The 27,795-nt window shown below is 40.6% G+C and overlaps 1 protein-coding gene across 2 annotated transcripts in view; it reads right to left on the reverse strand.

Annotated features, from left to right (window-relative positions):
* The window catches only part of LOC693038 (p270), a 60,569-nt gene extending 33,284 nt beyond the window's left edge, over nt 1-27,285 (reverse strand). Inside the window, 12 exon segments of one of the 2 annotated variants that reach the window (NM_001044013.1) lie at nt 288-457; nt 847-1,006; nt 1,412-1,601; nt 2,408-2,611; nt 3,489-3,631; nt 6,698-6,861; nt 7,435-7,551; nt 7,917-8,120; nt 9,081-9,201; nt 13,715-13,907; nt 21,459-21,611; nt 27,229-27,285. In NM_001044013.1, the coding sequence (NP_001037478.1) occupies nt 288-457; nt 847-1,006; nt 1,412-1,601; nt 2,408-2,611; nt 3,489-3,631; nt 6,698-6,861; nt 7,435-7,551; nt 7,917-8,120; nt 9,081-9,201; nt 13,715-13,907; nt 21,459-21,611 (1,819 nt within the window). In that variant the 5' untranslated portion in view covers nt 27,229-27,285. 2 annotated transcript variants of the gene reach the window in all.
* Between the last annotated feature and the right edge of the window lie 510 nt (nt 27,286-27,795).

Below are 27,795 nucleotides of genomic sequence, written 5' to 3' on the forward strand. Positions count from 1 at the left end.
CAACTTTAAAGGTTAACAAAAATAAAATGAGAATATCATCAATGCAATTGAAGTAAATTAAATATGCATTATTAAACATAATTGAAACATTATTGATAACAAGAAAATTGGAAGTAGATAAAACGCAGCTACCTCAAATAAAAAATAAAAAAATTAAATCTCCTTTAAAAAAGTTCTGAGTTCTAAAACGGATAAAAAATATAGTCAAATCTATAGACTATTTTTTTGAAGTCAGTTAAAAATAATAATTAATTCTCGAATTCTAAAAAAACTAACTATAGACCTACCGATAATATGGTCAGGCTCAATGCCAACACTTTTCAGGACGTCAGTAAGACCGATCTGAATGGCCGCAATACCGACGAAAGAATTTAGGACATCATCAAACATTTTGGGGTCGGAATCGGTGATGATCTTGACCACGTTAATGCCTTTTGGTTTAAGGACATTATTACATCTGGGTAGCATAAAAGCGAGCATTAGAACACGAATAAATCAACCATTGTCAATAACTAACGGTTTGCTTCAAAGAAATATCAAAGCTGTTTAAAACTCATTAAGAAATCCATTTAAAATAATTAAGAATTTTTAATTTTATAAGAATTAAGAATATGTTTATTAGATTATAGTTTTGAAGTATTCGCTTTTAAGAAACAGTGCTTGCTATTCAGTACTAATTAAATTGAAAATGGATTATTAATTGTAAATGAAATGGTAATAGATATGTATATTTTTATATTCAGCTTACACACTTTGATCATACTAACATACTATTACAATATTTTAAATAGTAAATATTACTTTCTTGGAACACTAAAAAGTCATATATCCATTCTAAATACTCACTTTTCGATGGCAGCAGCAAACACGGGTATCCTCATTAGTTGAGCGCCCATTCCAGGCCACTGCGAGCCCATGCCAGAATACACAAACCAAACAGGACGACGTACACCGGAATAGTATTGGATATCTCTAGCTAATGATTCACTCTTCGTTGGTGTAGAACCTGCGACGTGTACATTCAAATATTTAGAGTATCTGTTCGTTTTGATTGAATTGAGTATGAAAATGAGTTATAAAATTAATTGGTGTATATCAACTTGACGTCTGAACAAGTTCATCAAATCACATTAATGAATATATGTAAGATTTACTGGTGGTAAGGCCTTTTGTGAGTCCACACCGGTAGGTACCTCCACCCTGCCTATTTCAGCCGTGAAGCAGTAATGCGTTTCGGGTTGAAGGGTGGGGCAGCCGCTGTAACTATCTGAGATCTTAGAAATCGTATCTCAAGATGGGTTGCGGTATTTACGTTGTAGATGTCTATGGGCTCCGGTAACCACTTAACATCAGGTAACAACAACTGTGAGCTCGTCCAAACATCAACGCAATAATTTTTTTTTAAACTTACCCAATAACGTAAATCCTCTAACAACGTGGCCAGCGATGTCTTGATCATGGATGGAATGTAAAAGTCTGACTAATTCAGCATCAACGGTCCTGGATTCGAGATCATCAAAGATTCGCGCCACAGCTGATTCGGTTCGCCCCGATGCACACACAAGACGGGGTAGATCGTCTTTGGGAATTCCATTATTTACCTGAGAATTGAAACGTATAGAAATAAAAATAGTATAGAAATAGATTAGATACGGTTTTTTATATTAAGGAGAAACCTGGAGAAGATTCGATGTGGGAGCAACAGGAGTTTTAGAATTTGAATATAGCGAAGTATCAATAGCGTTGAGACTTCGATCTGCAATTACGATTTGTACGGTTTCAATGGAATACCAGATGGAGCATAAACGTTTTCAAATAATGTAATTTAAATTATATGTCCTAAATACAGGTAATCTAGTTTTAAATTTGCATTGAATACTAAGCATTGTCTTTTAATGTTAGATCCAAATTAAATTTTCACAATACGAATTTTGATTAAGGTCAAGAATTTTATTTTTACGTATATAAAAGACAGATTTGCCCTTTTCAGATTTGTAAAGTTTATTTAATTAATACAAGCGGCCCGTTCCGGCTCCGCTCGGGTCTTTAACAAAAATTTCAACGATATTAACGTTGTTTTATTTTTTTAAATAAAAGAACACTTATTGGGGCATAACTATAATAGTTAGATATATGTTGTGGCGACACTTTTTGTAAATAATAATGTGGTCTACAAAGTCGTAGTATTTTATTCTATCATCAATAGTTTTCGCAGGACACGCGATGTAAAGAATATTTTAGGTAATTTTTTTACACCTTGGGTTACATTATTGGGGTTTTAGTAAGGATCCTTAATTTTTTTCAAAAAAGATTATAGCCTATGTCATAGCCTCGGGAATAATGTAGCTTCCAAACAGTGAAAGAATCTTTTTATAATATTAGTATAGAAGTATAGATGACCGTTTACCTTGTCCCTAGCTACATTCTTCAAAAGAACGTGAGCGTTTGCGCCACCAAAACCAAAACTGTTGATTCCCGACATCCCTCTGTTCCAAGGCTGCTTGTCTGTGATTACATTCATTCTCCCATCGACGAGAGCCGATACTCCTTCTCGAGGAATGCTGTAGTTCAAGTTGGGCGGAATGTACCCAGTAGTGTAGGCTATGCACATCTGAAACAATTTGTAAAATAGCGTGAGGTTTTCGAAGCTGCTAATTCCAAGATTTTCAGTATCGTTTCTGATTATCCGTATCCAAACGGAATAAAGACAATAAAAAAAATGTTTAAAAATAATTAGTACAATAATCCCCTTTAACGAGATAGATTGTTTCCGCGTTATAGGAAAACGCATTATACGGGAATATCCCTATAACGCGTTTATCAATAAGCGGAACCATTTTTCTGCGTTATATGGGGGGATTACTGTATGTGGGAAATCCCCGCGTTATATAGGGGAAATGCCCGTGTTATACGGGGCATTGAAATCGTGTTACATGAAAACGCGTTATAAGGGTACCGCGTTATAAGAAGGATTACTGTACTATATTTTAATTGGTAACGAAAAAATCTGCGTCCCTTTTAAGAGAATATGGTGGTTCGAAGTAAAATTAATTGCATTTCGAAGAATTGTGGCACAGTAATTGTCTTCATATTTTCTTTTTAGATAAATAAGTATACAGCCCGTCTGGAGATGAGTGGCTACCGTCGCCCATGGACTTCAGCAATGCCAGGGGCAGAGCCAAGCCGCTGCCTACCGCTAAAATGAACTATGGTACTATGGAAAGGGTCTAAACTCTGATTTCCGATGTCAAGCATTATTTTGAACGTACATAATATCTACAAAATATAATATTATACAGTTATAGAACATTACCTGTAAAATACGTAACGAAATCGCAGTATCAAAACAAATTTTGTTAGATTTTGATGAAATTTATTATTATTTGCTTTCTCACCATTCTTCTATTACTACTTTTCCAACATTTAAATAAATCCAGAGATTTCACATAATCAGATATCAGATTATTAGATGATGCTCTAAAACTTACTTTAGCTATAGAACATAAGCCAGATGCAGGCTCTGAATGTCCAAGGTTCGACTTTATGGAACCTAGGAGTAGTGGCCCGGAACGACCCGTGCAGAAAATTTCATCAATAGCCAACAGCTCTTCGGGGTCACCCACTCGAGTACCTGCATTAAGGATGACATCATATTATTTACGGCTGTAACGATGAGGATGACAGTTGTGGTAATAGTTGTAATGACAGTACGTTAAGGGGGGGGGGGAGGGTTGGATCGGGACACTTTTTATGTTCGACATTGATTTTTATCGTTTTTTTTTTTGTAATTGTAGCAATAAAACGGAGATCATAATGGTTCCGGTAGTTCAAATTTTCATTTTTAACGCATTAACATAGTTTAATAAAGAATAACCATAAAAAGTTAAAAAAAAACTCACTTGTCCCTATTCACCCAGGCGTTGGAGGGTTAATCGGGTCGCTTAAGGGGACAATAGAGTTTTTCGATAGGGCTAAATCTATTTAGTTGTTAGGTAGGTACCTAACGTTAGGTAATTAACTTTTTAATTACTTTAATGAGTAACAAAACTTTGATAACTAAATTAAACTATTTAATATTCTTAAACACTAAATATAAGTCATTTTCAGTTCAACAAAGTTAAATCTAACAACTCAACAAAAGTATTGTGATATCTCAGATTTGTCCCTATTCTACCTCTAATCCCTATTTCCCTCAATCTACTGTAATTAGAAGAGACCGTGTTAACTCATGTGCACAGTCGCACGAAAGACTACATTAATTAAATCTAATTCTAAATTTTAAGATCATCGCGACTTAATTACGCTAAGTAGATAATATGCAGAAGAATACCAATTTAGATAGGTACCAAATGTAATACGTGCCCAATTTATGCCTACGATGAAGAAATAATTTTGTTTACTAATCAAGCCGGTCTGTTCTTCTTGGTGATCTTTGATCCGGTAGCTACTGAATTTCACAAGCTCATCCGCTAGGCCAATCTAAAGATGTCCTTAGAGTTTCTACAAAATCGGCCCAACCGCTTCGGAGTCTATAGGGAACTAACCTACATACACACTTTTGTATTTTAAATTATAACAAAACTCAAAGATTTTTGAATGGTGTAAAATATATTACTTCCCGCGTGAATTGTTCACCAAACTGTCTATTTATAACGCAAAGCAATACCAAAATTTTGGGTTTCAAACTCTTGATGACCAAACAGCTATAATCCAATACAACTGTAACCTCAACCTTAACACACAAGGTGATTATATTTATGTACTCCAGCGGCTACTTTTTTTTTCTTCTTTTTATTAGATGGATGGACGAGATCACAGCCCACCTGGTGTTAAGTGGTTACTGGAGCCCATAGACATCTACGACGTAAATGCGCCACCCACCTTGAGATATAAGTTCTAAGGTCTCAGTACAGTTAAAACGGCTGCCCCACCCTTCAAACCGAAACGCATTACTCCTTCACGGCAGAAAATAGGCAGGGTGGTGGTACCCGTGCGGACTCACAAGAGGTCCTATCACCAGTAAAACCTAACTGGTATGCGGTGTACTGATCTGCCCATACAAGACAATAAAAACAGAATAGAATTATCGAAGACACATAATTAATTAGCATCTGCTAAAGTACCTAAATGTTTAATTACATTTAAGCGAGTGAAATACTTCTCAAGCTTTTCCCCGGGAGATTTACTTGGAAAGGTCTTAAGCATTACTCAAAGGTTTGGAATTAATTCCAGTAATTACATTCCTATTTATAGGAGAGATTTGCAGTTATGGCTAGAGATTTTTCACTAGCATGAAATTTCTCAATTTCGTTATTAATAACTATAACCTAATTGATAACCACCTCTGTTTTGCTCCACAGTGCAGGAGAAAGTACTTAAGCAATGGAGCTTATTTCTAAGCTCGTTACTATACACTAAAAATGATCTATGGAAACGCATTGAATGAATATAGTAAGTAGCTATAAAAATGAAAATAAGACTTTTTCTAAGAAATCTAATTGTAGCTGGAGATGAGAACGATTAGAATTTCTGCTTCCTCTTGTCCTTATTCCACATTATGTAGAGTTGACGCAGTAGGTTCTGTTATCACACTGCATAGGAATTTAGCGTGAGTTTTACGACCGGCCCGGCTGCCTGACGCCAGCCCTCTTTGGGTTATATCTCCATAAATCCATTGCAACGTACCCACAGGGAGAATTTTTTTATGCTTCTTCTTTTGGTATTTCTTTTACATCTTCTATTTTTGATACTATGATTTGTATTTTATTACTACATTTAGATTTTCAATACAAAAACTGGTACACTTGATTATATTCACTTAGTCTAAACTAAAAGGCGGAGAATGCATTTTTTATCGAACGTCGAAACTCGCCTTTGCCGACTCGAGTTTGTTATCTATTTTTATGCTCTTTCCATTTCTCCTTTGCTTTTCACGGAAAAATTCCTTTCAAACGTTCGCAAGTTGCAAACAGACTGTTGAAAGCTTTCCGCTAGATAAAACTTTATATCTTGTACATAATTGTTCGATGATAAAGTTTAGAATGTAGATATTATTTGGATATTAAAATGTATTCAGAATCAATTTGTTCTTATTCGAAAATTTTTTAAACGCGCTTTTACTATCTAAACCCAGGAGAATAGAAAAGAAACTTAGTGTTTGTTTTTTTTCAGATATATTATGTCGTAGTACGGAACTTTTAAGGATTATAAATAACACAAGAAAATATCGAAAAGCATATTTTTTGTTAGAAAAAGTTTTTTTTCCAGATTTATGCTTTTTATTTGTTAAACAACTATAACCTCTATGTAATTGTTGAATTTGTCCCAAAATGAAGTTTATTAAAAATGAACGAGACTAAATTAACATATTATGTTAATTTAGATAAAATGACTTGTTTACTTTACTTACATTTTACTGGTGGTAGCACCTCTTGTGAGTCCGCACGGGTAGATACCACCGCCCTGCCTATTTCTGCCGTGAAGCAGTAATGCGTTTCGGTTTGAAGGGTGGTGCAGCCGTTGTAACTATACTGAGACCTTAGAACTCACATCTCAACGTGGGTGCCGCTTTTACGTTGTAGATGCCTATAGGCTCCAGTTACCACTTAACACCAGGTGGGCTGTGAGTTCATCCAATCATCTAAGCAATAAAAAAAGTGCTCTGTTGAGAACAAAGTGTTCCATGAGTTTCCCTTACCTGTTCCATGAGCCTCGACGAATTCCAATTCGGACGGCGGGATCGAGCACTCCTCGTAGAACTCTCGGAGTAGCAACTTCTGAATGTGACCGGCCGGGTACGTAATACCCTGTTCCTTGTAGCCGTCACAGTTGGTTTTGGCGTGAAGGAGCTGTGCGTATACCCTAGATGAAGCATTCGACGCTCAGATCAGAATACTCAAACAAGCTGTTTACGCAAAAAACAAATCGCAGCCGTCAAAATCTATACATATAAATATGAATTGCTGTTCTTTAGTCTCGCTAAAACTGGAGAACGGCTGGACCAATTGGCTAATTTTGGTCTTGAATTACTTGTGGAAGTCCAGAGAAGGTTTAAAAGGTAGATAAATATCAAAAATGCTGGGAATAAAAAAAAAATAACAATTGTCTTTTGAATTAAATAAAAATAACAGTTTTGTTTTCCCTTTGATGTGTCCCCCGTCGGACGGATTCCTTTTGTTTATTTTAAGTTTATTTTATACAAAAGTTTAGGTCTTTTATTAATAGATTTAGGCGCTACAAAGTCTGCCGGGTCAGCTAGTACTAAATACAATTTCCATTTATAGTTTAACTTTGAAGATATAACGAAAAGGGATTTTAGTTTTATTCATTTTGAAATTAGTCATTTTTTCATTGCGCAAGTGTATAACTCGCACACCACAAGCTCATGATGATGATGAAGAATGAAACATTGGAAGGTGTGAGATAGCAACGTACCTCCTCGAGTCCTTGGCTTTTTGCAAGAAGCAAACGACTATGGCTTCAGAGCGAGCGTAGCCATTAGCACTGTTATCAAAGCTCTTGCACTTGCCGTCCGGGGACAATACTCCCAATCTGAAAGCGAATATCGTCTGTAGCATTAATATTCCTTTTTCGGGAATTTAATGCGTGTCGCCATGCAGGGAGTGGCTGGCATGAGGCTTCACTTAATCTATATTCCCCATAGCTCGTTAACCAAGCCTCAGATTTATCTAAAACTATTTTAGTTCTAATTAAGTGTAAGCCCCGAAGTATTATTTTGTTTGAAGTCGAAAATATCACAATCGATATTTCATTAGAAATAGACCTCAAGTCTCAAAGTCGACAACAGCATAGTTCTCTTGTAGTGTTGATGTCGAAAAGCTTGGCTCAGACATTGGCCGAGTGATGACCGTGCCTACATTACAACGTATTCAATCTCATTATCATGAAGCACTAACCTAGAGAACTGCAAAGATACGAAGGGATGGAGACACAGGTTTGATCCCCCGACAATGGCCGCGTCACAGTGCCCATCCCTGATAGCTCTGAAGGCGTGTTCCAAGGCGTATAGGGAGCTCGAACAAGCCGAGTCGACGGTGTATGATGGACCGGTTACGCCGAGCCAATAGGAGATCCGATTGGCTAACATAGCCCTTGAGCAGCTGAAAAATTAAATTGTCACGTCATTACCCTACCACACAAGTAACATTTTTTTTTTGCTTAGATGGGTGGATGAGCTCACAGCCCACCTGGTGTTAAGTGGTTACTGGAGCCTATAGATATCTATAACGTAAATGCGCCACCCACCTTGAGATATAAGTGCTAAGGTCTCAAGTATAGTTACAAGGGCTGCCCCACCCTTCAAACCGAAACGCATTAGTGCTTCGCGGCAGAAATAGGCAGGGTGGTGGTACCTACACGCACGGACTCACAAGAGGTCCTACCACCAGTAAAAAGAGAGAATCTTGTGATAAAAACATTATTATCGGGGCATTTCTAGTAACTTTACCTATCTATGGAACAGAATTTCCAACGTGATTTTCACCGACTTAAAGACGTCCAATTAACATGCAAATCGCACTACGTGTTCAGGACGGATCATGTTACAATTATTTTGCTGCTTTTGCCTAATATTTGACCAGGATGGTAAAGCTTACAAAACATTATGTTTTTAGTTTGTTAATAAAGCGCATTTTCATAGAATTACTGCTACATGAACCCGTCGCTTGCGACGAAGGGCTCGACGAGCGAATCAACCCATAGACATAGCCCACTGAGTTTCTCGTCGGATCTTCTCAGTGGGCGTTTCCGATCCGGTGGTAGATTCTGCAAAGCACTGCTCTTGCTAGGGTCAGTGTTAGCATCACTTTGGTTTGAGCCCCGTGAGCTCACCTACTAATTAAGGTTACGCTGAAATAGCCTCTCAAGGCTATCAGCTTAGGTAGGAAAAAAAACTGCTACAATGACAACTACTACAACTAGTAGGCAGCGGCTTGGCTCTGCCCCTGGCATTGCTGACGTTCATGGGCGACGGTGACCACTTACCATCAGGTGGGCTGTATACTCGTCTGCCTACAAAGGCAATAAAAAAAAAGTTATTAAATTTAGAATTGATAGCTTACCCAGTGATACCGAATCCATTAACCTGCATCTTTTCGTAGAACCAAGTTTTCTCGGATTCGGAGAAGCAAGCGCCAATGAAAACACCCGTTTTCGTGTCACGAAGCTCTTTTGGGTTTAGGCCTGAGACAGAGAAATTAATGAGGACGAGTAATTTTATTCTATAATTGGATTCGTGGCAAACAATAACAGGCTTTTGCTCTTTTCCATTTAGATTTGGGCGGTGAGAATGAAATGCTATTAGCAAATAACTGGGATTCTAAAATAGGTAACGATTTGTTCTGTAGGGACCGGTCCGGTTAGTTGTACAGTTAACGCTCCGATTTGTTGTAGTTCAGATAAAAGTGAATCGGGTTCGGGATCAAATATCTTCAGTTCTTTTATTCCTGTATAGGCAGGGTGAACATAGATTATACACTTAATATATTCAGGGTGAACGAACTCACGATCCTCATGATTGCTGGAGTTGTCCGACAAGAAAATAAGCTCATTAACATAAATCTACCAAAAACAACCTCTCAACAATAAGCCGTATCTTGTATTTACGTCAAAATTAGACATTCTGTAGTAATGTTTTGTTATTCGACCTACTTTATTTTCTTCCAATACGTTACACATAAAATTACATTTTCCTTGGAAAATTTTCGAGAATAAATTAATTAAAATATCCCAAACTTCCGACGTAATATCATAACCACCTGTTCTTAAAGAGTTTACTAGCGACCGAACATCTGACTTACTTCGTACGAAGCCGACTACACCCAAAGGGAAATGTTGTATGACATCCAAATTCATTTTCAATCTTAAGCTCATAGGCATAAAGATCATGATGGTCTTTGATTTTCGATTCTGTAATGTTTACTTCTCATGTCTGCCGAGGACATTATCCTTTCAATATTCCATTAAAACAGGAATATTTGGATTACGGCGTAATTCAACTCCTGAATAATTCATTTACGCCATGATACAAATTCTATTATCGTGTCTTCGTTGTGTTTGAGTCGCATCTCGCTATGGAGAGGCACTGAGTACGCTTTACGTACAATTAGCGTTTAACTTTTGATAAGATTAGAATTCAATATTGGGATTTAATTTCAGGTTGGAGTTATTATCGTGGCCGTCTCCTACTGTTATATACGCCGTTTTTACTGTTAAAAATCTATTGGTGGGTTTGTTAATTCATCTACAGTAATCCCCCCTATAACACGGTAGATTGGTTCCGTGATATAGGAAAGATGCAGTAGGAGTATTCTTGCATAACGCGCTTTTATAAATCCATATAACGCGTTATGTACAAAAATATAACCAATAACAATATAACCAATGTTTTTACAATTCAAAAACTAGGAACACGTGTTTAATGAATTCATTATATTTTATTTTATAAGAACATAGCTGACACAATGTAAAAAGAAACGCGAAACTAATTATGAACTGTACAAATCATAAATTTCACAATAGAGAAATATAACGTGTGAAATCTCCGCGGTATATGGGGGAATACCTCTGTTAGAAAGAGAAGAAGTAACAAGGACTGAAATCGCGTAATATAAAAATGCGTTATAAGAGTACCGTGTTATAAGGGGCGATTACTGTATATCGGCATATTCAAAGAAAAAAGGAAATTCAAAATATACTAAGCAGTAGTCACGAAGTGTCTTTTCTTATAAGCACTTTGACTTGTCCAAATAAAGTGTAGTCAGGTTTCTTATATAAGCGTGTTTTTAGATTCAACTCTGTTTATTTAAGTATAAAACGCAGTAGGTGACATATTTGAAAGTTGGTGGTAGGACGTCTTGTGAGTCCGCACGGGTAGCTACCACCATCCTGCTTATTTCTGCAGAAGCAGTAATGAGTTTCTGTTTGAAGGACGGGGCAGACGTTGTACTGAAAAACTGAGATTTAGAACTTATTTCTAAAGTTGGGTGGCGGTTGAAGATATCTATGGGCTTCGGTAACCCCTTAGCACTCGATGAGTCATGAGCTCGTCCAACGATCTTTGCAAGAAAACAAATGTTTTCTTTTTTTTATTTCTGCCGTGTTAGCTACCTATCTAAATGCAGCCTACGTATTAAGGTCAAAATATCATGGACAAAGGGTTGAGACATCGCCATTTCCTTCGATGATATCTATTACATTAAAACCATTAGGTATCTATCTGACCGAAGTCCAAACTGTGGAACTGAGATTTTAATGGCGATCACCGCCAAACCGAAGCAAAATGTCGGACCGACACCGTATAGGAAGTTTGAATCTAAAACGATGAAATTTAAATTCTTCGAGACTACGAAATGGTCGCAGAGCCAATATTGAGTTATAATTACTCCCTCTCCAAGTAAAAGTTTTAATGGATCCCCAGATAACAGAACGATTCCTCTTGTAAGATGTCGGATTTTGTAAAGTTCACTAACTTCATCGCTTCGGCTTTATATCGATCTGTTTTGTCACTTTGATTAGTGTTTTATTGTTTGAGCACTGTTTCATTTGTTGCAAAACTTTAATTGATTTCAGGAAATATTTTTACCAGTTTACCATTTTCTGTTAAGTATTTACCGGGTTTATGGACATTCACAGCATGAATACCCCTTGATGCGTGAGGTTAATAGTTTAATTGTATTATATAGCATTTGTCTCGCTCTATAAAATGGAGCACACAACTGATTCACGGGAGAAATAGGTGGGATAGTGGTGCTGCCTATGTGTGTTAATCTGAATTACGGTCTACAACCAGTAAATTATGGGTTTTTGGACCTTTAAACCATGCACATCACATACATGATAAATCAAACATACAAAATTAATCCCATATGCCTGTTTGTGATTCTCTTTAAATTGGTAACGTAGTGAATTCTATCCATTTAAGAGTTTCACGGGAAGCGGGTGGATAAATTGGTGTCATTAACGGAGAAGAAAGGAAGTCGGTTCGATTGGAATAAGATGGAATCGTGTCCAAATTTACACCGTTTTGTATTGGATATATCTATGGCATTAAAATTTTACTGGTGTTAGGAGTTCTTATGAGTCCTCACGGGTAGATACCACCGACCTGCCTTTTTGTGCAGTAAAGCAGGATTTCGGTTTGAAGGGTAGGGCAGCTGTTATACTGTAAAACTGAGATCCTAGAAGTCATATCTCAAGGTAGGTGGTAAAATTTACGTTGTAGTAGTCTATAGGCTCCGGTAACCACTTAACACCAGGTGGGCGGTGAGCTCGTCCTTCCATCTAAGCAATAAAAAAAAAAATCCTCTTACATATTGAACAAGCTAAACCTTTTTCGTTCATTATAATTTCGATATAGGCTTCGTAAACATGCCTCAAACATGACTTCTGTGATTATAATCTGCTGTTAAGGCCTAGATATATATAATATCACATATATGAATATCACATAACAATTTTCTAATGTTCATTGTGTTTTAGTGTGAAATAAAGTTCTGTCTCTCTCCTCACATCGCATATGACTACCATACCAAGTTAAGTAGAACAATAAGATTGTAATGTAAATATTAGTGGTCTAATCAAACTGATAATCCACAGTTGGTACACTACGGTGTGAAGGAAGACAGCACTAAATTGAAGCATTACCGATACTGATGAGTGAAACGAGTAGAAGAAACCGAAATGCGCGATTTTAACAAACGAATATCCTTAAATGCAAAACGGAACATTCTGTTAATCTCGATTTATTATTTTTCCGATTCTTTAAGGCATTACTTATTCGGCTATACTTTTCCGATTCCTTGAGTTTTGTTGCTTGCTTTTTAACTCGGCTTATTGGATTATTTTTGATAAAACCATGCCAAAACTCTTAGCATAAGCAGAGAACGCGTTTTTAAGAAAATAATGCAGAGCCATATTTCGCTGATCACAACTAGCTATTTTAGAATAGAAATTGATTAGAATACCTACGAGAGATTTTCAATTTTGTTGTCAATGAAAGTATAGAAATGTTTTGAGCTGCATGCTTAGGTGACAGCATTAGGAATGTTGGTCAACAGATCGAAATGATATCGTAGATGCCGCTTGATAGAACAATTTTGTTATTAAAAAATAAAACGCAATTTTAAAAATAATTTATACTATTATTATTATAAAGCTGCAGAGTTTGTTTGTTTGAACGCGCTAATCTCAGGAATTACTGGTCCGATTTGAAAAATTCTTTCAGTGTTAGATAGCCCATTTATTGAGGAAGTCTATAGGCTATAAAACATCACAGTAAGACCAATACAAGTAGAGTACCAATAAATAATGTTTCGAAATAGGGGTTTAAATAGCTCCTTAACATTCTATAATTCAAAAATATTTTCACTTTCTATAATACGTAAATTAAGTGGGGGGGGTAAAACTTAGCATTACGCCAAAGTAATTATTCCACGCGGACGGAGTCGCGGGCAAAAGCTAGTCTTTAAATAAAATATAAAAGACTGATTTCTTAAAAATCTCTATGCCCATTTATGGTGTATTTATCTAACGCATTTATTTATAGCATACCAAGGCATCGTCGCCCCGTCATATATATGTATATAAATTAATTATCTTTCCAGTCCTAAAGCAGTTCTGCATCAGAAGCAGTTTGGTAGAATAACACGCTATGTTCGAAAAATGTCTCAAACGAATCGGCTTTATATTTACATACCGGCATCAACGATAGCTTCATAGGCCTTCTCCAATAAGATCCTGCACATGGGGTCCATGGTGTGCGCCTGCTTGTAGTGGACGCCGAAGAAGGAGGCGTCGAACTTGTTGACATTGTTGATCTTGCCGGTCCGCTGCGGTATCTCAGGGTGTGCCAGTTTCCAACGTCTGTCATCCGAGGAGATTAAATCCACCTAATCGACAGGGAATCAGATAATACTATAATCACTACATAGTATAAAACAAAGTCGCTTTCTCTGTCCCTATGTCCCTATGTATGCTTAAATCTTCAAAACTACGCAACGGATTTTGATGCGGTTTTTTTAATAGATAGAGTGATTGAAGAGGAAGGTTTATATGTATAATAACATCCATTAAATAGTGGAAAAATCAAAAATGAATTACAGTTTCCGAAGCGAAGCGAGGGCGGGTCGCTAGTAAACAATAATTCAAATAATTACAATTCCAAGCGAATTTCCTTCTTCAAACGAGGCTTGTGGGAGTACTTAACGGTAGGCAGCGGCTTGACTCAGCTCCTGGCATTGCTGAAGTCCATGGGCGACGGTAACCACTCACCATCATGTGGATCGTATGCTCGTCTTTAAACACGGGCAATAAAAGAATAAATAAAAAAAGAATCGACTATGCTGATATAGTCCGTACGAGTGGATACCAAAATGTATTTTTGAAAGTTGTTTACAAATTGAGATTACGACTTCATATTTCGCGCTATGGTCTATAAGTGTTCTTTGATAATTTAATATGAAATGGCTCGTGAGTTCATATGCTTATAAAAATCGACATAACATTTTAAACAATATCGCTGCAAACCCTCTGTAGTTTAGTAGTAGTCGCAATAGTTTTAGCACAATCTCCGCCCCAATAGGCGGCGGAGTTATGGGAAAACGGAGATTGACTTATATAAAGAAACTAGCTTTACCCGTCCGCTTCGCTGGGCATTTAAAATGAACATTATTATTTCTCAACCCCACAAAGATTCTCATCATTAACGCCCCCGCAACTGGTGTAGGGAGTCTAACACCCATATAAGTATTAGCCTATCCATTAAGTACATGTATTTTTTACACGGATACCAAGTTTCAAGTCAATCGGATGCATGGTTCAGTAGTTATAACGGAACATCCGTAAAAACCACTGTAGATTTATAATTATATTAGTATAGAATAACCAGTCGTGAAATAGGAATAAAATACGCATTGAAATACCATTAAAGTTTCTACGGACAGGAGAAAAATTGAGGCGAAACATTTCGTTCGTGAAGAGCAAATTAAATTTTTCTTAGACTAAATAAACTTTATAAAAATAAATACAAGTAAATAGGAGCTCAGAATCCAATTATATAACCGTGCGGAGGAGACGACGTTATCATTTTAAGCGATTTCTCAGAGCACTCAGTCCTCATAGAACATACGGTACAAAATATAGAAAGAATCGAAATCTTTCCGAAAATCCAGTGGACGTTTTTTGAAGAAAGGCTTAAAAAAGCATAAATCTCTAACATTGGTAAGGGCATTTTAAAGATTCGTCATTATATTTTTAACGGTACTATTTAGAGTGCAGAGTTTGAATTTCAGCATCAAAGATCCTTCGGTCGCGACGGCACTGAAAATTGGCATAACTAGATGGTAATTAAACTCAGAAACTAGTTTCTGGATTCGCACGAAGAACTAATAAGCTTACTGGAAAGGTCTGGAAAATAAGATTACACACACCGAGAACAATCCGTCAGATACGTAAAAGTAAATGTATTTAGTGAAATGTTTTTAAGGCCTCTTTAAGCCCACCTGATGGTAAGCCGTCATTGTCGCCCATAGACATCAACAAAGTCCGCAGCACAGCCAAGCCGTGTTCTACAATAACCGTAAAGACTTCATGGTCGTCAATTAATTAAGTAATTTAATTTCACTCTCTTCAGACGATGTCTTTGATACTTTCTTACACATATTCTTTTTTTTTTTTTTTTTTTTTTCCCTACCTATGCTGATAGCCTTGGGAGGCTATTTCAGCTTCACCCTAACGTTAGTAGGTGAGCTCGCGGGGCTCAACCGGAGAGTTGCTAACACTGACCCTAGCAAGAGCAGTGCTTCGCAGAATCTACCACCGGATCGGAAACGCGACCCACTGAGAAGATCCGGCGAGAAACTCAGTGGGCTGTGTCTATGGGTTAGTTCGCTCGTCGAGCCCTTCGTCGCAAGCGACGGGTTCGACGAGGACGGTGACCGGTGCTTGTGGTGCCTAAAAGCACCGTTAATGGATCAGGAGGATCCGTAATGACGTGCTTTGGGCGACGTCGACGGTTTACCATTCGGTCTACTGGGTCGGGTATGTAATTTCCAGCGGCTACGATGAGAGGGTTCTCATGTCGTGCCGCCTTCTCAAAATGGCGCAGCGATGCCGACTGTAGATACTTACTAAAAGAGTCGAGCTCCAGGTCGTCGTGGAGATCCACATTCCTAAGGAACCAAGGCGCTCCGACGGCTATCCTGCAGAATCGTGATTGAATAACCTGAAGGGATTTCAAGTTGGTGCGGGCTGCGTGAGCGAACACTACGCTTGCATACGTCATGACGGGGCGTATACAAGTTTTGTAGAGAGTTACCTTATTACGGAGGGACAGTTTGCTTCGACTACAAAGCATTGGATAGAGTCGTCCTAGAATAAACGCGGCGCGGTCGCGTACCGTTTTTATATGGGGACGGAATGTCATCCCTCTGTCGAGGGTGACGCCTAGATATTTGACCTTCGAGACCCACGGAATGGGCTGGCCAAAGAGAGTGATGGGACTAACGGCGGAGGTGTTTGCGCGCCTACTACGGAGTGGGATGCTCGAAGTGATGTTCGGAGGGCGACCCCTTTTGAAGAGCACCGCTGCGCTTTTCGTGGGGTTGATGTCTATTCGCCACTTCCGGAACCACTGTCCCAGGGTGGCTACTGCGATCTGGAGTCGCCGATGAAGCAGCGACATCTTCCTACACGAGTAGTAGATAGCCGTGTCATCGGCGAAGAGCGCTAGATGGGTCTCCGGAGACCGGGGTATATCATTGATATACAAACTAAATAATAACGGGGAGAGCGCGGAGCCTTGCGGGACTCCGGCGGTCAGTTGACGGGGACGAGAACGAGTTCCCTCTACTCGATATCGAAACGATCGGTTCGACAAGAAGTCTCGTATGATGAGCACGAGTCTGTCTGGCACTCCCATGTTGTACAGTTTATAAATTAAACCGTTGTGCCAGACTTTGTCGAACGCCTTCGCGATGTCGAAGAAGAGGGCGCCGGTCGGGATTTGTTTACGCCTATTTAGTCCTATCAGAATGTGCTCCGTGAGGCGGTGCACTTGTTGTACGCACGAGTGTTTTGAGCGGAATCCGAACTGTTCGTCTATGAGAATTTTGTTCGCGGTAACAAAATCCCAGAGGCGTTTCCTAAGGAGCCGTTCGTAAATTTTTCCTATCGTCGAGAGGAGACTAATCGGACGGTAACTAGAAGTTTCGTTTGTCGGTTTGCCCGGCTTATGTATACCGATAACGTCCGCTTCTTTCCACACCGCGGGAAAGATGCAGTGCGTCATAGCGGCATTTAAAATTGTAGCCAACATTGCTATCAGTTGGACTGGCAAGAGTTTAAGCGCGCGGTTGTGGATGCCGTCGGAGCCGGGTGCCTTCCTAGGTTGTAGGTTGTGGATCGCGTCTCTAACTTCGTCAGTGGTAATGGGGGGTAACGCGTCCGAGGGCGGCAGGGAAGCTTTGCGCTCGACCTCCCTGTCGACTAACTCGGTGTGTTCGGGGTCCGCGTGTTGAGTGCTGGTGGTGCACTGCTCTTGCAGTGCATCGGCCAGCAGCTCAGCCTTGTCATCGTCATCGAATGCCGGTGGTTGGCCTGAAGGGCGTACGAGGGGAGGCATAGTAGCGGTAGTTTCGGATTTGAGAGTCCTAGCTAGTCGCCAGTATGCTTGGTGGGAGGGCGCGAGTTGTTCTAAATAACTATGCCAATTATCGTTACGCGCGTCGCTTAAGCGGGAGTGGACTTCGCGTTGTAGACGACGCATCTGAATCCGGTTTGAATGCGTGGGAAGACGATCGTAGGCCCGGATTGCCGCGTTCCTAACTCTTAAGAGATTCCTAAGATCGGGGGACAGTCTGATGCGGTGGAAGCTGTCCTCCACATCGACTTCTTTAGAAGATCTAATGATCGCGGAAGATATGTGATCGGTAATGATGTTTATGGATTCGACGGTGTCCTCGGGGGATAGATTCGAATCCGGGCCGTAAGGGAGGATTGGCGGAGCGGTGTCGGCTAGGCACGTGCCCAGCTTATTCCAATCCACCATGGTCCTCGTAACAGTGACTGGGTTGTGGGGGCGACCGAGCTGCATAACGACAGGTCGGTGGTCTGAGTCGAGCTCTGACATTGCTTCGATGGAACGCAAGCGCAGAGTTACGTTCCTAAGCAATGCCAGGTCTATAGTGCTCGGACGGAGCGCGATGTTATACGGATAACATGTTGGAGTTGGGGGACCGACTATTTCAAAGGTGAGGTCGTCTATAAACGCGTCGAGACGCCTACCGTTAACGTTAGTACGATGGCAGTTCCACCTAGTGTGGTGGCAATTTAAATCGCCTGCCAGGATGACGGAGTCTCCCATGCCGAACAGTGACTCGATGTCACTGCTCAGAAGGGGCTTGTCCGGGGGGAGATAGACGGATGCGATGACGATCGGCTGGTGTCCCGTCAGCGAGATGCGGCACACTGACGCCTCGATATGTGAGAGCGAGGGAGTATCGAGAGGGACAACGTGCAGGGCCCGTCTATAGTAAATGGCAGTCCCGCCTTTGGAGGCGGTGAGTCTGTCATTCCTAACCATGACGTAGTTCGCGACTTTCGGGTCGCGACGCGAGGGCTTCAGACAGGTCTCCTGCACTAATAAGATATCTATAAGATTGTCGCGGAGGAATTCGAAAATTTGATCGCGTTGACGCGCGAGTCCGTTAGCATTGTAGAATGCTAACGTAAGGGAATACGGTTTTTCTCTACCTTTTTGCGCCATTGATTACCGGTAAAGATTTTATAACGTACGCGACACGGACTCGTAAACGTCCATGTGATCGAACGCGGCCGCGAGCCGCTGTTCGGGGGTTGTCGACCTACGGATAGCGTCAGCGAACGATCGCAGACGGTCGAAGTTCACCGCGGTGACGAAGTCGCGCACGAGCGCGAAGTCGTTGGCGGCAGAGGGTTGCGGGGGACGGAACGCGGGCGCGGGGCGAGGTGCGAGCAGGGGCTGAGGCGCGGGGCGTGTCGCGAGCGGGGGCGGGGGTGCGGTTTGCGTTCCCGCCTTCGTATACGGCAGCGGCTTTTTCCACGCTGAAACCGTGGGAACTGCAGCCGGCACGAAGGCAGGTTTCGGCACTGAGGGTGCCGAAGTCTTTGGGCCGACGGTTCGCGGAGCTGGGTGGGTTGGGCGTTTTCGCGGAGCCCTGGGACATCCACGGTAGTTCGCGGGGTGCCCTTGCTTAAGGCATAGGACACAGCTGGGAGGTTCGGTCGCGGTTTCCCTATCTCTAACGCAATCTAACGTAGCGTGATCGCCGAGGCATTTCACGCAGCGGGGGCGCGCGTGACAATTACGCGCCGAGTGGCCATAGAGTTGGCACCTGTAGCACTGCCCGGGAGTGCCACGCTTGTGGGGGGCTTCGATCGAGATCCCGGATAGGCCGCAAATTGTCGTGAGACATGCGATCTTCTTTTTGGCCTCCGGGGTGGGTTCTAGAGCTACCAGGATCATGTTGTAGGGCTGCTTGCCCCGCCCACTGTGCATCCGGTGCACGCTAACTAACGGGAGGGACTGAGCGGTCAGATCCTCCTTAATGTAGTCTATTTCTAGCTCCTTAGGGACTCCGCGTATTACTACGCGGAGCTCGCGGTCCTCCTGAAGAGCATAGGTGTGGAAACCTATGTTCTCCTTTCGGAGGTATGCTGAGAGGGCCCTATGGTCGCCCGGCGTTGCGACCTTGATCTGAATCCCATGCGCGACGTTACGCGCATGGGTGTAGTTAATTTTATTTGCCTGAAGGGCCTGGGACACGCGATTCCACGCTGTCTTCTCTTGAAGTATCAGCGGGGGCGGGGCAGCTACTTTAGGAGCGGGCGCGGGCTTGGGACGCGGCGGTGGGGTTACGCGGCGCGCGGAGTCCGACTCCGGTGTAACTACTACTTTCGGTCGAGAGGCGGTCGCGGATTTAGTCTGTTTCGTCGTGGAGCTCCGGGACTCCACGGCGCGAGTACGCTTTTTGCCGCGCGTTACGGTTTGGAACCCATCCGAAGTTCCAGGCTGAGGGCTTGACGCGGATTCGAAATCCATCTCCGATTCGGTATCGGAGCCTGAACTCGAAACGATCGAGGTCGCGACGGACGAAGCGCGCGATGACGTAAACGACGCGGGCGCGGGGGTGGGGGTAGCGTTAGGCGCTATGTGAGCCGCATCGTGGGAACGTGCGCTCGAACTTGACGCGGCGGCGGGGGGCGCGCGGCGTGCCTCCGAGGCACGGTTGAGAAACGCGGCGACGGACGCGGGGGGGGAGGGATTGCCACGAGCGGCCCTATAGCTGAGATACTCGGCCCTAATTGACGGGTACCTATCCCGGAGGAACCCGACAATGTCCCTAGCACTTTCACTGTCACACACAAAATCTTCGCTCATCTTCGGTCTTCTTGCCCGGGGGGGGCGGCCCCGGGACTTTTGTTGAACTCGCCGAAAGGCGAGGCCCCGGATAGGATTTGTAACCCCCCTGTGCTGCAGGACAGCAAGGAGCAGGGGGGGGGAATGCCTATGCCGTGAAAACGGCAATCGGCGGGGAAAAGGAAAGGAACCCGCTCGGGCTGTATAGTGCTACAGCAGGCAGAATCGCGAGCGGGGGTCTAGTCTTGAAAAAGACTGTTGTTTTTGGGAAGGGTTAGGAAATCTCTAGCCTGTGAGTGCCACAGGAAGCTGAACGTAGCGATTGGTTTTGCCTTGAAAAAGGCAGTTGGTAAGGGTGGGTTCGCGGTTACAAAACTTTAGCGCACAAAAATGGACCTCGATACGCAGATCGCAAGCGACCAACGGATCGGCACGTCCGCACTACCGAATTGTACGCACGATGTATTCACGGTCACTACACTGTCGAGCACAACTGTGAGTTCAGAGACGCAGCTCGCAAGCGGGCCACGGATCGGAAAGCACGTCCGCGCACGACCGAGTCGTGAGCGAGAATGCACATATTCTAGTAATGATTGATTATTTTATTCATACGTTGGGTTTTTTTTGCGCTACGAATTTTTTTGTTATTTGTATTTAATCGTATGTAAGTCTATCTTATATTGTATTTATTTTTCACATGTGTATATAAGTATATATTTTTATGTAAGTTTATTAAGATATAGCACCGTCCAGTTCACTTAATCCTCTCCCTGCAAGGTTGCCTGGAAGAGATCGCTGTCAGCGATAAGGTCGCCAATTTATATCACCGACTATTATTTGTTTTTTATATGCTTACTCTGTACATATTATTATTGTGTTAAATAAAGTGTTATATTATTATTATTTGTCTAAATAAATTTATTTTTAATTTTGGATGGCTGCGGCATCTTGTGCAACTGCTGTAACATTAATGTTAGTCATTGCTATTGTTTTTGTTGTTAGTTTAATTGTAACACAAATGTTGGTTGTCAAAAGACTATCTTACCTTATTAAAAAGGTTTTCTTGTAGATGTTTCACTGAATCGGAATCCGGGAAGTACCCCGAGACTCCGGTGACGTATACCTCATCTCCAGACGGGGGGTGCGACAGCCGGTGTCCAGACGTCAATCTGTCTTCGACCACTGTTGTTGGAGCCATCTGATGAAGAGGAAATTAGCTGTTAATTATTATAAAGACTACCGCAGGGTTCAACTCTATCAATTACTAGTTTTTCGAATGAAATCAACATAATAATATTAAAAAGTAAAGCAAAAACTTTGTATCCCTTTTTACGAAAATTGCGCGGACGGAAGAGTTTGAGATTTTGCACACTTATAGAAAATACAGGGAAGGAGTGCAGAATGCTAATATTTTTTATTAAATAATGCATACAAGATACATTAAAGCAATAAAGAAAAAATTACACACACTACCATGTATTTGACTCACACACGCAAGCATACTATTTGCTTATTGTCAAACTTTTCTTATTGCGTAAAGTGTGTGGTGAAATTGAGAATAGATTAAATATTGTTTGTCTTTATTTATATTTATCTAAAGTGTAGTCTTCACGAAATCTGTGTTTATAGAAGTATATTATAGTCTTTGACAATAGAATCATAATAGTATACAAACTTATAAGGTCAATTAATTATAGTCTAATTTCGACTACCGGGGGACCACTAGTACTTATAACAGATGATCCCAATTACTTCCACGGTAAAGGAATAACATAGTGTTTTAAAAATACCAAAAAAAAATCCGGAATATCCGGGAGTGGACCGGTATTGCCTCCGTCGAACAGCTGTTCCGGCTGGCTGCAGATAAAAATGAATATAGAAAGCTAACGGCCAGCCTTCAGGATTGAAGAGGCACTGGAAGAAGAAGAAAGAAGAAAAAAAAATTGCGAAATCATTGGTGTTAGAGCATAATGTGAGCTCGCACGAATAGGTTTTCTCTTTTCTTCCTACTTATGCTGATAACCTTGAGAAGCTATTTCAGCTTCACCCTAACATGTAGGTGAGCTCACGGGACTCAAACCGAAAGTGTTGCTAACACTAGCTCTAGCAAGAGCAGTGCTTCGCAAAATCTACCACCGGATCGGAAACGCGACCCACTGAGAAGGTCCGGCGAGAAACTCAGTGGGCGCGAATAGGTACTACCAGACTTCCTATTTATGTCGTAAAACTACAGTGTGTTTCGATTTGAAATCGAAGACAGCCATACTTTAAAGATAAGCTCACCAACTCATCTAGTGCAAGTTTTTTTTTTCTTTTTCTTTTTTTTTTGCCGCATTGTAATCCCTTATTTGGAGGGTATGCGATTAGTTGATTTGTGGTAGAATAAAAAATATCGAAGGACCCTTATGTACGCATTCGTAGGACAAACAAAGTTTGGGTCCGTTCTTTATCGCTGGAAAATATTTGGTTTTCTATTTTTTTTTAAGAGAAAGGTGACCCGGAGATCCCTCCTGTCCCACCAGGACAGGTGGGCGACCACGAGATCAACTTGAGGGCATAGGATTAGGTAACAATTGCCCGAGCGCCTCTGAAGGACACCTAATAATTCCAGGGCAACTTTTTTTTTTTATTGCCTTTGTAGGCAGACCAGCATACGGCCCACCTGATGGTTAATGGTTACCGTCGCCCATCGACTTCAGCAATGCTAGGGGCAGAGCCAAGCCGCTGCCTACCGCAGCTTCTTCTGCTTCTTCGCGAATCTACTAAAGGATCGGAATCACGACCCGCTGCGAAGATCCTCCATAAAACTCTGCTTGCTGGTGTATAGGTTAGGTTTCAAATTGAACTCCTCGACGAGTTCGTCGAGTACTGTTACCAGGATTCTTTCTGACTCAGTGCGAGTAGTTTTTAGTCATCTTCATTGGTGTACAACCCCGAGAACACGAGCCATTAAAATTGTTTATCACCACCCATCGTCATTGCTAACACCGCATTACGAATACTAAAGAATTCACAGCAACAGCTCTAAAGCTGAGGTTCTCTAAGGAAATCTAAATCTAAAGGATAATATTATTCTTAATAGTCGATGTAGTAGATGAATAGATAGTAGTAGAATAGTTTTATATTTAAACAGCTATTTATACTTAAACATTTTAAATCAACGTATACATTAATTTACCACTCATATATTCAGAATAACAATGAGGGTTCAAGCTGTGACCTATTCAATGGAATTTTGTTTTTAAATCACAAAGATTGTGTTGTTGGTAGTTTGAAACAATGATATAATAAGAAAATCGTTCAGTATTTTTGATGTGAACAACAAAAATCCACGTTGCTCTCTCTCTTTTTAGTTGAAATAGAAACAAACACGTTCGGTCCAAATTCTAAATCAAAGCGGCTTGAAATGAATTTGTGATTCTCAGTTGTGACGGTCTGCGCAAAAGTGACCTAACCCACAATTTTTCATATTCTTGCTTATATAATATAATATTTTGCAATTTATTTAAAACATTATAAATTTTTAAAGCAAAATCGGCCTATCCCTATTTTGATCCCTAGATAACAGATGGCTTTGTGAACATTATTTTGCGCGTATTGTTTTTGTCTACAAAAAAACTATAAAAATAAATAATAGACAAAAGCTATAAGTAGATGGCAATCAATAATAGGTTCTGTTGTGTCGTGGAGTCGCACCCTCCCATGTCTTCCCATGGATGTATCACCATCAAAGTATCATCAAAGCGACAAACGAAAATCGGAGAACGGACAGCAGCATTCTCTGAGTGTTATACGAGCGTTTTTTTTTATTGCTTAGTTGGGTGGACGAACTCACAGCCCACCTAGTGTTAAGTGGTTACTGGAGCCCATAGACATCTACAACGTAAATGCGCCACCCACCTTGAGATATAAGTTCTTAGGTCTCAAGTACAGTTACAACGGCTGCCCCACCCTTCAAACCGACACGCATTACTGTTTAACGGCAGAAATAGGCAGGGCGGTGGTACCTTCCCGTGCGGACTCACAAGAGGTCCTACCACCAGTAACTACGCAAATTATAATTTTGCGGGTTTGATTTTTATTACACGATGTTATTCCTTCACCGTGGAAGTCAATCGTGAACATTTGTTGAGTACGTATTTCATTAGAAAAATTGGTACCCGCCTGCAGGATTCGAACACCGGTACATCGCTTCAACACGAATGTACCGGACGTCTTATCCTTTAGGCCACGACGACTTCAACTGCGAACGTGCTGTGATCGCTCTGCAAGGACATCAACACATATCTGCCGCAAAACAACGAGGCGTTCCCTTTTGAAAAACAGACCAACCGTCACAATATACGCAATTGAGCTTTTGATCTCACAGTTCAAGGGGGTTGGCAGCTTTTATAGTGGATTAAAGACGTTGATTTTCCATTTTATGCGATCCAATGAAAATATATGTAAATATATGTTCAATTCAATCGCGTTTGATTAACATTGAATCCGCTTTGACGTTCTGTATTCATTTATGTTAAAAAAATAAAACTGATTACTGTAATTAAATGCAAAGTGTCAGCTGACCTTACTTATGGCATTTAAATTATTTATTTATCGTGCTGTAAATGGAAATTCAAAGTTAGTTAGGACGCATGAAAATGGACTACTTAAAAATTAAAAACTTGGTAATAGCAAGTTGCTGGGTTGGAATGAGTCTCTCTCGTAGGGGCTGTCGGTCACCGGGTGAGGCGGCGCAAGGTGGCTCACGGTGTATCTCCTGAGACGACGTCCTGTGGGATCTTCCCGGGACGAAATGCCGTCCTATTATCAAGATAGGTACCGGTGAAGGCGAACTTTAGGTGCGCACCATGCTGTACCGTGGTGGACCTATGGGTCTCGTGAAGTCGGAGTGGTGGGGCTCAATAGGGCTTAGTCGGTAGTCGATTTTACGGGATGGGCTCTGCCTAGCTGACGCCACGCAGCGCCTTTCTCAATACGTAGTATCTCGGCAGGAATTGGGAGAATAGGAGGATTTCGGTGTTCCTCTTCTCCCTCTTCTTCTCTGGAGTCACCGAAATCCGACATAACCCGGTCTGTTACCCCTCTCGACCGGGTATCCGTAAATTCCCCAGCGTTGATTCTGCACTCATACTGTTTGCTTATTTCTTCCTTCTCCATTACAAAGAGGACTTAGAAATTGTGTCTGAATAAGGACGCTTATCATGAATGATGTTTATCGGTTCTGATACGGATCAGACAATCTATGTATATCGCGGACAAGTGTAACAAAGTAAAGTGTGACAAAGTAAGCTAATTATGTACTTTTGTATTTTTTTACTTTTGATCGAGAATCAAAGTTATATTTACAGCAAAATGATTAGTTACGTTTAGTTTTCTTTCGCTCTATTCAACATGTCCGGTATATTAAGCGAATAATTACCGATGCAATGTGGTTCTAAATAAATAATTAATAACCAAATAGCGGAGGGCAAGTCACGCATGGTCATCCGGGCTCCATTTAGGATTCCCTGTGTTATGCGTATTGACAAACATACTTAAATACATTTAAATTTTGTATATATAGATGTTAAACACCCATACAAAGAGCAAACAAACCTGTCCATCACATAATGTTTGCCCGATATGGACATCAAACCCATGACCCTCGGCGCAAAAGTCTACCAGCACCACCGAGTCAATCAAAAGATAACTTAGGAAGGCAAGGTAGTAGATACAATTACACGGTAAAATTCCGGGGAAACAGTTACAGTAATTACAGTATGGCAACTCCAATTTCAAATTGAGAACATTTATAGCGGTTGCCATAGGGTCATCTGCGATAGCCGTTTGGCATCAAACCGTGCTTATAAAAAAAACCATCAACAAAAACCCCAAAACAATTCGACGTTACAAAAATATTCAGTACTATACTGTCAACAGCAATTAGCACAAGAAAGACATGTTAAGATTTGCCTTCGACAAAAAGACTTATATTACGACAAATTAAAAAAATAAAATACAAAAAACGTCTCAAACAAAATAAGATGAGATTAATAACAATACAGTCGACATCAATTAATCCACAAAAACGACTACTCAAACTGTGATAAAAACGTTTGAGATGACATACAAAAAAACTGTCGAATGGACGACAACCTTTTTTGAAATCGTCCAAATGTAATTCATTTAAAATTACTTAACGAAACACAGACAAAATTAAATTATGTATGAAATCTTCAAACATATATCGAGTGGTGAAAAGCTGCATTTTTTCATTTATACAGGAAAGCCCTTTAAAGTTTAAAATTTAGAAAAAATATCATAACATATAATATAAACTTCTTCAGTTATTTATATGGAGTAAATTTTATTGAGCTTCAATTAAAAACATCGAACTGTTGATGCTAATACCAAATAAGACCTTAAATTACAAAGATAAATGTCGCGTGTTAAGCGCAATGTCCCTTAAACGTCACCCCTCGATACATATTTTTATATATCTACAAAAAAACCTTTATCATTTAAAACCTTTATAACTCTGTAGTTATAAACAAGATTTTCCTTAGACGGGATCACTCATATATCTGTCATTGAGTAAAAAGAGAGTTCAATTTTGTATAATATTTAAAATATTAGTATAATTTTAAAACAGATTAAAGGCTTTTAGTGTTTTTCTCATATTATATCACAGGAAACGCAATAAAATATTTTTATTGTTTATTCATTCTGAAATATTCTATACATATAATCCATATTATATCCATTTCCATATATATAAAATTTAAAACGTAATGTCCAATAGACTAATGTCTATTATACATATGTCTACATACCTTCCGTTATGTCCTTCTAAGTTTGCTTTGCTATATAAGAAAACGACAGGGGACGTGAACACCGGCGGCCGATCAACGCGAGTTTGGACATGCGCCGTTATCGGACATGTTTATAAAACTCCTAATTAAAAATATATCTCAGTTACAGGGTGTTTTTTTTTATTGCTTAGTTGGGTGGAGGAGCTCACTGCCCACTGTAGTCAAGGTACTGGAGCTCATAGATATATATAATGTAAATGCGCCACCCACCTTGAGATATAAGTTCTAAGATCTCAGTATAGTTACAACGGCTACTCCACCCTTCAAACCGAAACGCTTCTTACGCTTACTGCTTTACGGCAGAAATAAGCGGGGTGGTACTACCTACCCGTGCAGACTCACAAGAGGTCCTACCATCAGAAATTACGGTTTTACTTTCAACTGGATTTTCTAGCCAACACCCCTGCCTTTAACTGGGACGGGCCTTAATATATGTAGTATCTCGACCAATTAACACTAAGCCTACCAGCAATTCTTGTGTACCTATTCCTACCGCGCTTGGTCAAATATTCAATTCTTTTTCTTTTT

Source organism: Bombyx mori, chromosome 16 (genome assembly GCF_030269925.1).
Source record: "Bombyx mori chromosome 16, ASM3026992v2".
Classification (NCBI taxonomy): Eukaryota; Metazoa; Arthropoda; class Insecta; order Lepidoptera; family Bombycidae; genus Bombyx; species Bombyx mori.